This window comes from Micropterus dolomieu, linkage group LG01 (genome assembly GCF_021292245.1).
Source record: "Micropterus dolomieu isolate WLL.071019.BEF.003 ecotype Adirondacks linkage group LG01, ASM2129224v1, whole genome shotgun sequence".
NCBI lineage: Eukaryota > Metazoa > Chordata > Actinopteri > Centrarchiformes > Centrarchidae > Micropterus > Micropterus dolomieu.
The window spans coordinates 53,771,242-53,783,472 of NC_060150.1; the positions used below are offsets into that span (position 1 = coordinate 53,771,242).

The 12,231-nt window shown below is 40.8% G+C and overlaps 1 protein-coding gene across 2 annotated transcripts; it reads right to left on the reverse strand.

Annotated features, from left to right (window-relative positions):
* Window positions 1-2,111: 2,111 nt before the first annotated feature.
* On the reverse strand, window positions 2,112-9,997 carry LOC123969964 (selection and upkeep of intraepithelial T-cells protein 7-like). Of its 2 annotated transcripts, XR_006824832.1 has the most exons (6): window positions 9,817-9,997; window positions 7,865-8,203; window positions 7,509-7,565; window positions 6,717-6,815; window positions 4,673-6,508; window positions 2,112-4,067 (listed from the first exon to the last, which is right to left on the reverse strand). XR_006824832.1 is itself a non-coding variant. In XM_046047767.1 (5 exons), exons 1-5 carry the CDS (start codon window positions 9,881-9,883, stop codon window positions 6,375-6,377), a joined length of 696 nt encoding a protein of 231 aa, XP_045903723.1. In that variant the 5' UTR covers window positions 9,884-9,997; the 3' UTR covers window positions 2,112-6,374. The 2 variants fall into 2 exon arrangements, 1 of the variants encoding a protein (XP_045903723.1); XM_046047767.1 differs by having other exon boundaries at window positions 2,112-6,508.
* Between the last annotated feature and the right edge of the window lie 2,234 nt (window positions 9,998-12,231).

The following is a 12,231-nucleotide window of genomic DNA, read 5'->3' on the forward strand; positions in this document are numbered from 1 at the left end:
ACCATCTGAATGTCTCAACAGAAATCGAGACTCATCAGACCAGGCAACATTTTTCCAGTCTTCAACTGTCCAATTTTGGTGAGCTCTTGCAAATTGTAGCCTCTTTTTCCTATTTGTAGTGGAGATGAGTGGTACCCGGTGGGGTCTTCTGTTGTTGTAGCCCATCCGCCTCAAGGTTGTGCGTGTTGTGGCTTCACAAATGCTTTGCCGCATACCTCGGTTGTAACGAGTGGTTATTTCAGTCAAAGTTGCTCTTCTATCAGCTTGAATCGGTCGGCCCATTCTCCTCTGACCTCTAGCACCAACGAGGCATTTTTGCCCACAGGACTGCCGCATACTGGATGTTTTTCCCTTTTCACACCATTCTTTGTAAACCCTAGAAATGGTTGTGCGTGAAAATCCCAGTAACTGAGCAGATTGTGAAATACTCAGACCGGCCCGTCTGGCACCAACAACCGTGCCACGCTCAAAATTGCTTAAATCACCTTTCTTTCCCATTCTGACATTCAGTTTGGAGTTCAGGAGATTGTCTTGACCAGGACCACACCCCTAAATGCATTGAAGCAACTGCCATGTGATTGGTTGATAATTGCATTAATGAGAAATTGAACAGGTGTTCCTAATAATCCTTTAGGTGAGTGTATGTTGCTGTTATAATCACTCTGCCTGTTTTACATTTATTGTCCACTTGATGGCACACTCAGATGAAGGCACCGTGAAGCTTCGGCCCATGAGTGAACCAATTGGATGGAAAGCTTCAATGCTTCATGAAGCTTCATCTCGCCATCACTACCCGGTAGTGGCTTTAAGTTTTTTCCAGAGAGAGGTAAAATGCAAGCACAAACGTGGCATTTATTGTCTTCCATACAGAGAAGATGAGACAACCAGCAACCAAACTTATACTGAAAGCAACTAGCTGCCTTATATACACTTCCTCCTGCAAGTAATTAAGTGGGTAACACGACTTAGGTGGGACCACCATCATTTAGAATAATAAATATTTACCTAAAACGCAACACCACAGAAAAATAGAGCACAAAGAATGAATATTTACATAAATACAAATTTCTATCAATAAATCAATCAATCACATGCACTCAAAATAATCACATAAATCAGCATTGCTTTACTCCCCCCACCCTCAGCTTCATGGTTTGCTCCTGCAGCTCTTAAGCAGGTGTTTGAGCCTACCACACTCCTTTGCCTGCGCCTCCTGGAGACAACCAGGAAGAGGTGAGTACTTACATTGTTTGCTTTATCTGTTTAAACTAATTTGATATCTAACTGGAATGGAGTAGAAGCAGTCAATGCTATGTTGTGAACCATGACTCTCACTGATTGAGGTTTCTTTTCAAACAGGCAGGATGGCCAGACACCCCTGTGTTTCCTCAGCCTCCTCTGAAACTACTCACTGCAAAGTAAGTTATCAAATATTTCCATCCATCCATCCATCGTCAAACGCTTATCCTGCGTACAGGGTTGCGGGGGGGCTGGAGCTGATCCCAGCTGACAAGTAACTAGGGGTTAAGTGTCTTGCTCAGGGACACAGTGGTGGATTGAACCCGGGTCTCTCACACCAAAGGTATAGTCTTATCCATTGCGCCACCACATTTTATGAAACTCTACTTTTCTTAATTAGAGGCATTTTTGTACTGTCAACTTTACTGTATTTATCAGACAGTTGTGATCTTCAGACTCAGATTTCACACAGAAAATCAAAACTCTCGAAGTTTAAATTAGACAAAAGTACTTAGACCACTTACAGCTCCAACATACAGTAGTACTTCATGTTAAAGTGGGATACCATTATGCAGTGTCAGTACATATTTGGTACATGTTACTACCTTTACCCTCATTCATTTTATACTTTGGTCTGAAGGTGGCACCAGAGGATTAGTTTATTATGAGCACCAGCATTTCAATTTAAAACTGACACTTGTTACAGATGCCAAGTATCACATGTGACTATTTCTACTACAAAAGAACCTTTACTACTACCTGTTTCTTCCTGTCAGTTTCATAAGTCTTGATTTTGTTTAGTTACAAACCAGTAATGTGGATTAAATCTGCTGTCCCACAGAGTTAACAAAAAGCACAGAAGACAGTTTTGGATTAACCCAGACTTTATGTAAATTGCACAATTGGTATAAAACTTTAAGAAAATGTGGTCTTTGGTGTTGGCACAGCAAAAAGATAACAAATAACCATGTGACAAAAACAAATCATTCACACAAAACATTCAGGGTAATGCAAAAAGAAAGTAATCTGGAGATCACCAACAATCCAATAATAATTTAAAGGAGGTCTACTATCAGGTCTAATTCATTAAATAAGCAGCTGCATGTAGGGTGACAGATTTACTTTCAATCTTTACTTCAGGTCCCTCTATTTAGCGTTTATATGCAGTATACACACTTAATACATTCAGTACACACTAATGTAGTAGTATACAGGTAAGTGTTGATGTCAACACATTCAATGATAGATCAGTAAAACACAGTTTGACATTTTAATGTGACAAAACCTGTATACTAACACACTGTCTTATAACCCACTTACACTGCATAGAAATGCTGGGGAACAAAGTGCTACTCAGTGGTTTCACAAAAGAGAAATCTGGGCTGAAAAGCTTAACTACCAAGCAGGACGTGATGTTAGCGAGGAAACTTTCAGTCCTGCTGATTAGCTTACCTGCACCAGACCAGACATCAAGACGTCCTTAAAGCAACATTATGTATCTTAAAATAACAGCTTTAAAATAATGTTGGTATAAGTATATATGCTATATTAGGACAGCAGTGAATGACACTGAATCTGTAGAGGGACCAAATAATAATATAAATTACATTAAATTACAAAATAAATAATAAATTACATAATGCTGCTTTGAGAAAAACAATTTTTGGTTTTTATAAATAAAATCAGTTATTGGCATCAAAGGAAAGTTCATTATTCTGGATTGTTCCCAAGTATTTGTGCTGCTGGTCACAGTCAGGCTCCCTTTAATTAATTTGTGCAGATCCCACCCCCCAAAATAAAAACAAAAACCTTCAGTTCCAAGCGAATCATACGGGCTTCGTATTTTCATCCCAATTTCACTAAAAGATGACCAGTTACCAGCTATGAATTTTATACAGAAAGCCTGGTTTGACTTGTAAATGTAAATTTTGAACAATAGTCTGCTGTCAAGCCAAGTCTTTGTAAGACAAAGTGATGCAAATACAAAACAAACTAGAAAATTGCATAATATCATAGATGGAAGCTGAAATGAGTTTCTTTTGTGAAATGGATCCAGGAGAAATGAAAGACAGACTGAAAGAGATACAGGCAAATAAGACAAACAGAGACTGACAGACAGTCAAGACAGAGACAAGCAGAAAGAGAGAGAGAATAATTGAAAGATAAGAGAAAGTCTACATTAAACTCATAAAAGGAAAATTAACAAATGGCTGCCTGTTGGACAGTTTGGCTTCAGAGCGTGACTGAAAAGCCTTTGATACCAGAGGTGGCAGCAGTGCACTGTATCCCAATGACCTCCTTCACCCACCTGCTCAAGACTGTACGCCTGCTGCGTCTCCTTGGTCTGCTTCAGTACAGCACCGTGGTGCTGACCTTACAATGTCTGTTTGCCCTGCTGGCACACTGGATGGCCTGCATCTGGTACGAGATAGAACGAGTGGACCTCTCACACTGGGTGGCTCAATGAGCTGGGCAGACGTATGGAGATGCCATACATCAACAGCACGATGGGCGGCCCGACGGCGCACAGCCTACGTCACCACCCGTTTCTTTACAGTCAGCAGCCTGACCACTGTGGGCTTTGGCAATGTCAACAGATCTGTTTCTGCGAAAGAACGCCTTAACTATACTGCACAGTTTAATCAGGAATCATTAATTAATAGGCTATTATATACTAATATGGTGAACAGGAGGAGAAATTACATTTAATTTGATGCTGTTTTCAGTGCGTCTGACGTGCTAATACGAGAGAGACTCAGGTCATCAAGACCAATGCTGATGAGAAGGCGTTGACATACTATCACATTCAGTATATCAGTGTGTGTGACCTGAAAGATGTGCTGGTACTCTACCACGAGTATGCCAGTGTGTTTGCCTCAGATATCCACAACAATCTACAACCTGCGTGAGGACAGCTAGGACGAGGACCTCAGCGGGTTTTCAAGGTCACCCAGGCTTACCCACGAACGCAGGCTCCCCTCTATTGTGGATACACAGGGGGATGAGTCTGACAGCTCAGTCCACCTCCCTCCAGCAACACGCTCCCTTCGCAATCTGCTCCTGACCAGCTTCAGAAACCTTGTTGGCCTTCACGGGCAGAGCTCAACCCCTAAGCCACTGTCAAAAAAAAGAGCACAGCACTCGTACAGCCACTCGAGTCTCAGCCCAGGGAGAGTCAGTGGCTGAGCAAAAGCCTTCAGAGCTGCTTAATCCAACTGTCCCCTGCTTAGGAGCCCAGATCTTAGTCCCAAAGTTGTAGAGGGAACTGAAGACCATGGACCCTTGGTCCATTTCAACACACCAGGCCTAGAGCCAGTACAGAAGGCAGCAGCCACGACTCCACTCAGGCTAATGTAACTACTGCTGGAGACGGAGGAGGTCAGACAGATCATTAATCAACTCAACCAATAAGTTTCTGAGCTCACCAGTGCACCACCTGATGCATCTCCTGCAGAAACTTCCTTTAACATAGCTTCAAACTACCACCTCCACAAGCAAAGCCTGACCGCCATCAGCCAGTCTCAGCCCACTTTAAGCCTGCAGCCTCCCATTGATAGTGATGAATACTCCAGCCTTTCGTCCAGTACCCCTACAAGCAGGCCTACATCCACACACAGCCTGCTATCCAATACTTTCACCTCCTTTCAAATCAAGGCGTGTTACCGGCTACATTTCAGAGATTGAAGCAGAACAACAAAAGGATGAATGCCCAAAAAGTTTTGGCAATGACACGAGTGAAGGAGAAACCTGACAGGGGAGACATAATGAATGGCGGTCACTGACTGCGAGAGCGAGAGCGAGAGCGCTTCGTTCCTTTATTTACATGTAGGCTATATAATAACAGCACATTATTACCAAAAGGTTGTGTTTAACTTTTCTGGCGGCTAGGCCAGTAGTCTCAAGTGCAGGACTAAGAGAGGGAGGAGACCGGAAGACTAGATGCAGCAGAACCAGGTTGGTGGCTGCAGTGCAGAGCAGAAGGGAACCACAGCCGAGAGTCAAGAGAGGGTGAGAGGCCGAACTGAGCAGGTCCAGAACAGATCACGGGAATATATAAACCGGACCGGGGTCCAGGGAGAGCAGAAGGGATGAGCACCATTTGCGTTAGCGCAAAGTAACAATTAGGAGTGTGTGAGTTAAAATTTCATGTGGTCTCATTTGTGCGAGTGTAAGGTGATCTTTAGCAGCTCCACCATTTCACTCACAAAATGCCCCTTATGTGCAAGTAAAAACCGCAACCTACCGTACCCCCCGCTAACCGTTTAGAACATTGTCTGACCGGCTGCCACCGGCACCAAGAGAAATCCTAATGGGGGAGAGATGCGTTGGCAGGTGAAGCGGTGAGACAGAAGGCAGCAAGGAGAAGATGAGGAAGGTTTATGTTTGGTTAGTTGGCTATTTAGCAGCATGAGGTGAATTTTCTTGAAACAACTTTCATGAAGTCAATGAGCTCGTCAATGTCACTTTTCGACAACCAACCAATCACAGCATGAATAAATTAGAGTCTAACTCAACCATCACGTAAGCTAAAGCATTTTTCTTGCATAATCATTTAAGGAATGAAAAAAAAGAAACTGGAATTAATGTTAGATGCTACACGTATATAAAGTATACTAAAGTGACATAATTAAAAAATAAAGTCACATTATATAATTATTATAATAAATAACTTATAATACTAACAATGTATTATTATTATTACTACTACTACTTTTACTTCATGTTATGAAATACGAAAAGTCATTTTTACTAGCTCCTCCTTCAGGTTGTGGCTAGAGCCTCTGCAGGGAACAGATGTAGATTTAGCCAGATTTGGTTGAGGTATGATCGGCTGCGTTTATATTGAAGGCAATCTGCCACATTGTTGTTACCGTGTCAACACAGTTTTAGCTTGCGCAACAACTGTAAGAAACACAAAACTTGCAGGGGCCGATATATCACCTGAAACACAGAGCCCCTCCCCGCTTCTTATCAGCTGTTACCTACTGTAACAAAAAAAAAAAGAAAAAAAAAAACAAGGGTGTGACCAAATCATGTGGTGCGACAAACTGAGAAAGTTGGTAGCACCAATGGAAAGGTAAGTCCGGAGCCCTGCAGTGCTCACTTTAGACAGACAGACTAAGTCCGGACCATCACTAAACTACTTGCATGTTGTTTTCTGCATCGGGGTTGTTGTTTGCTGATGAAGTCCTCAGAGGGTTCAGCTCACAGCCGTTTGTTAGCTCTGCATTTTGCTCCCTCCTTCCTCTGAACCTCGTCATCAGTTTCTCTATGAGAACATAAAAACAGGTTTGTTAAACTTTTTAAAGTCGGTGTTTTGAGCAGAAATACATATTGAAAAATATTACAGGAACAAAGTCAAATCTCTCATCTTTGATTTCACAATGAGCAACAACAAACCTGCTCACAACAGTGATCACACAGCAGGGCTTTAAATGTTAATGAAGAGCTGTGGGACAGTTTGTTTAGTAACTTACGGATCGTTCCCCGTCTCACAAGAACCCCAACGACAATGAAGACAAGGACGACGACAACAGTGGAGGTGATGATGGCAACAAGCTTCCCGTTTTTACCATCTGAAAGAAGATCAGAGGAGATTAAGAACCAGCACAGGCTCAGTTTATTCTTTATTTCACCAATTCATGTTTAGTGTTCTGCTCATGTAGTATTTTCTCATTCACCCCCTAGTAGTGTCCAACCACACAGATGGTTTTATTTGTCCTGGTTTTGAGATATTTGTAAGACTTCTGCCTCCCCCTGAATACAGCAGAGAACAAGTATTTTAAGTAGTAGATAACCCGAAGACATCAGTGATGTCAAAAAGCCAAGTTGCTGTACTACTACGACTACTACAGGAAAGTACAAGAAGTACAACATAAGAGTGATTTCCCATCACTGGGTGCATTTTCTAGTTCAGTTTGTTTGATTCAGTCGACTCGAGGATTGTTTGTGGTCTGAAAACATCTAAGCAACTACAATATTATTTTTGTTGCCGTTTCTGCTTTATTTGATAAAAAAGGGGCTGCTGCGCTAACCTTTTGAGACGATCAACATGTGGAGCCGTTTTTCTGCCTTAAACTTGACGAAGACAAATGTTACAGGGGAAAATTATTATTATTATTATTATCCTAAGAAGAAACCCTCCTGATTATCTCAAGGGATCAGAATTAGCCGTTATTATGGCTATGAATTTTATGAGAAGAAGTCTGTCTCAAAGACGAAGATATAACAACTGAAAAACAACTTAAATTCAGTTCAAAGCAATTTACCAGCTTTGTCCGGCTCATCTGGTGGAGGTCTAGTTGTGTTCTTTTTGCTCTGGTGGACTTTGGTCAGTGTTAAAGAAGAAAAAAAAAGGAGACAAAAATGTTTGTCAGCACTCAGAAACAGATTAAAATATCTTCTAGCAGTCAGACAGAGGGACCTGCTGTGTGCTTTAAGTAGCTCATGAAGGATAAGATGCTAAAATTAACAGGTTACAGCTGTTTTTTAATTTGACACATTTATTCAGCACTGAATATCTTCTGCTTCTGTATATTTATACTGAGCATCTCTTTGCACAAGAAAATCTCAATTCTGACAAACCTTTTTAGTATCTGAAACTGTATGAACTCAGCATGCTCACCAACAGTGACATTAACAACACAGCTGGTCAACAGTCTTGAGATAAAACACTTGTACGGTCCGCTGTCAGCCAGCTGTACTGAGGAGATCTGCAGAGTCAGGATGCCTCTGCTCAGGTCTTCAAGGTGGAGAGTCGACCTGCCTTTGTATTGATCCATCCAGTCATTTGGATTTTCCTGCTTGCCTCGATAAGAGTACACCCCTTTGTTGAGGTCATCTCTTGTCCAATCAAGAGCGTAATCCACCACGCTGTGCGGGGGATTCAAATAACATTGTAGAGTGACTGTAGCACCTTCCACTGCCTCAATTGTGGGATTCGGGCAAATGGCTCGAGGCTTTCCTGTGAGACAAACAAACATCACATTTACACAAATTCATCACAAGTCATCTTTTCAAACATTTAGACACACAGTTGATGTTTTTTTAGTCCAAGAGTGCAACAATTCCTAAACTGCAAAAGTGCTGCTCCATCTCGTTCACTCAGCCCTTTCACATCACATCTCAGGAGACGACAGACCTGAGCGCTGAATAATTTGATCAGCTGGCAGGGTTTGATATACCTGGCAGAGATGTTGTGCCACATGATGATATTTCTCGTCAGGTTAGAAAAAAAAAACAAAAACGGATACCGCTGACTCTCAAGTCAACTCCGGCCAGCTGATGCCACACCAGCAAACGCTGTGATGGTAATAAAGTGACCCCCCCCTCCTCGCGCTGTGAGTTTTGCACTATAAACATTTTTTATAAACTGAGGCACAAACTGTGTGGGACTGTGAGCTTTATCAGAGGATCTGTGGTGAGATTTCTGCCTGATCCTTGTCAAAAAAAACTTGTAGTTGCACTTCATAACAATAATGCAGCAATCTGTTACAACAGTGTTAATCCACATAAATCTGAACCACCTCAGAGCAAGTTCTCTGTAAGTACAAAGTAGGCCTTCTTAACAACATCCACAGTAACATACAGGATTTAAATCTACAGTCATGTTCCTGTAACTGTATGTAAAAGTAAAAACAAATTCTTGAATACTCTTTTACAGTTTCCAATGTATAGAATGTACCTAGAAGTCATTACCCCATCTTCTAATAAACATCTGGCTGTGCTGCACAGTATTGATCACACCGTAGCCCGTATTTCTCATATTAGCTACCAGGTCAGACGCACAGAGGTAAGTTAGTACAGGTGTCCTGCCAAAAACTGATTGCTGTCTGCTGGAGCTGTATTGCCCAGTCTCTTCAATCACTTTCTGGCAAGTGAAATCGCCTACTGCATTTTTTGGGCTGAGGTAAAAAGTACTAGGTGAGCTATAATCTGTCAAATATAACTCTTCTGAATAAAATCAACTAATTTCAGGGCAGAAATAATCTTTCAGTCAATAACAAAAGGCTTCAACTGCATTTTAAGAGTTGTATTGACCATTTAAAAAGGTATAAGAGTGGATTGGGTCATAAGGATAATTGCAAAATTGTCTTCATTTTATATCTAAGTTGGCAGTATGTCACGTTAATTAGGCTACAGCCCGTTTTCCAAATATAAACAAAGATATCACACATAGGCCTACCAAACATCACTTTTCAGCACCATACCGCCATTTAACGCGCTTGCGTCATTCCGCAAACAACAATAAAAACAAATTAAAAAGTTCACGTTTTGTCCAGAAATCTCTTACTGACCATATGTCAATGAAAGAAATACCGTCAGTCTCGGGTTAAGTGATTAAATGACCTACAAGTGTCCAAGAACAGTTTTAGTCAGCTAGCGAGTTTATAGCAATGCTAACCTGCTAAAGAGTTTAACAATCCCATAAACTAGTCCGCGTGAGCAAACAAACCAGTGTTACAAACCTAAAAAAGCTCCAGTGTTTACAACCTTAAGCTATAATGTTAAGTTATCTTTAAGCGTGTGGGATAAACTGAGTTAGCAGTCAGCTAAGTTAACAAGTCACCTACTCACCGTTTTCAGCCAACAGTCCGACAAAGTAACACAGAGAGCTGAACGCGACAAGTGCAGCCTTCATCATCACCGAGCTGGGTGGTGTGATCGCAGTCAGTCCTGATGTTTTAAAATTATGCTTTAAGGTGATCGTTGTGAAAGTACGTCGGCATGGAAGAGCAAAACTTAAAAACACCCGCTCCAGCAGCAGGAAGAGGAGGATCACTAATACAAGAGACTTCCCTTCTGACCGAGTTTCACTTCTGCTGGCAAAGTCTTAAAGGTGTAAAAGCTTTTTTTTTTAATTCACAGGACTCTCTCTCGCTCTCTCGACCCAAATACCTTACTTGCAGCTTACTGGGCTACTGAGTTATTTGCTGATTTACTGCTCCCAAAATAAGGTCCATTAACTTAACAACTGACAAACACTTGCTGTAAAATGCACTCTGTACATTTGAGATATCTGTCTGACATGACCCCACCACTTTTTGAAAGCATAATTTGTTAAAAAGAAACAATCTGAAATACAGCTTGCAGTTAAATAAAAAATGAAAATGCCTTTTGAAAGTTCCCTGTGAACAGAGGAGGGGAGACTGAATCCTGCCTACGTTTCCCTCAGCAGGGATGATATTACAGGAGAAAAGTTGATCTGCAGGAGAAGCAGATCTGAAAGCAGCACAGAATGCCTCAGAGATGCACTCACTTATATTCTGTTATATTTATATATTTTAGACAAATGCTATGTGCTACCTGAATTTGGGGTTTCCTTTTACATAAAACATTTTCACCATAAATTGGTGCAGAAACTTTCACCAGAATGCAGGAAATAAAATTATCAAAATTCGCCCCAGCTCATATATTTATTGTGATGTCTTGCAAATGAGTTTCTTCACACCCCTATTCTGAGCCCCTATATCCCCACCACTTTTCAACACAAAGTGACTCTGTAAATGCAATTTTTAGACAAACGTTGTTGCACGTGTTTCAATCCACGTGAAACAAAAGTAAAACTTTGTCTTAAAAATAAAGATAGAGGTATAAATGTATTTTTACCTGAAAGACACGCAACATGTTGGCAGCTTACAGCGCAGACTGCTGCTGTCGTTAGTCCCGCCCCTTTTGCTGTCGTCAGACAATATTCGCGCCATTAACGAACTCTTATTCATCTCATTGGCTGAGCGCAGCGGGAGAGCCGTGATGCGTGAGCTCCATGGCGGGATAGATTTTTAAAGTCACAGTGTCCCCACGTGATACTGACACTGGTGATCCTGAGAGCCTCTTTACCCCAAAATATGCAAACACTGATTTATTCTATTGAATTCAAATTTATTGGCATTAAAGTTTCAAGACCAAAGTATTAAAATACAATTCGTCAGTATTAGCAAACAATATTTGGACCGTACACAGTAATAATATGAACATAATACAACATTAAGAAGAAGAAAGAGAGAGAGAGATTTTTCACTCTGTCTTTCAGCACACTGGATTTGAAATGAAAGAATAATCAGGAGTTTAATGTGCAGACTTTCTTTCTTAGATCTTAATTAAAGAAAATTAAATTATTTGGAGCCTAACAGTGACTTAGCAGACTTTCTCCCTTGGAAATTTATTATTTAACCATCAAATTCAAAGAATCTGCAAACAACAAGTAAATATGACCATTTTATTTAGTTTGATGATGATCTATAATGTTTTGTTCTTCTGAATGTGGCAGTCTGTCAAATGGCTATAATTTGTACACGGTTTACTTGATACATCTGGAGTACAGAACTAAAACTTGTCTCACGCTTGTGATCTCAACCTTAATGAAAATGTTTCAAATTGTGTATTTAATCTAATATACTCAATGTATTAACCTTTACACTGTTTCATATTTCTTTACCACTCCCAGGTCTCTGCCTGGTCTCTTCTGGGGCCTCCGACAGGGTCTGCTTCTGACTGCTGTCACCAAAAAAACTCAAGGAACTGTAACTTCTGACGTGGAGTTCGTATGCTTATATCGTTGTAGTGATAAGAATTTGACTCGTGTGTCTGTTTTGAGCAGTAATCATCCAGTAAAGTTCAGTGAGCACTCAGGCATAAAGACTAATAATGGAAACATATTCCTCTTTTTAGGCCTGCAAAAGACTTTGAAGAATTGCCTATTCATGGAAAAGCTTACCTGCCCTCCCTGGATATATATAATACAGGTTTGTTGAATGCAAGTGGTCGCCTTGCACTATTTTGCACTTTTAGCCAAACTTCTTTCTTGGTTTAGACTGAGCAGCTTCTGGCATTTGTTGAAATTCTCCTGTTGTGCATGTTTATGTGACTGTGTCTTTTCATAATATAACATTAGGATGTGGGTAACTATGACTTAGACACAAGAAAAATATAAATGCATACACAATGTAAATGTATTCGATGTTATGAGGGCAACAAACAAACACACAAACG

What these genes read in the sequence shown, in the direction of transcription:
- LOC123969964 (XM_046047767.1), bottom strand. Translation starts at nt 9,883, where the DNA reads ATGATGAAGGCTGCACTTGTCGCGTTCAGCTCTCTGTGTTACTTTGTC. An exon ending in CGGACTGTTGGCTGAAAACG is followed by an intron (nt 8,204 to 9,816) that starts GTGAGTAGGTGA and finishes TTTGTCTCACAG; the next exon opens with GAAAGCCTCGAGCCATTTGC. An exon ending in AGATGAGCCGGACAAAGCTG is followed by an intron (nt 6,816 to 7,508) that starts GTAAATTGCTTT and finishes ATCTTCTTTCAG; the next exon opens with ATGGTAAAAACGGGAAGCTT.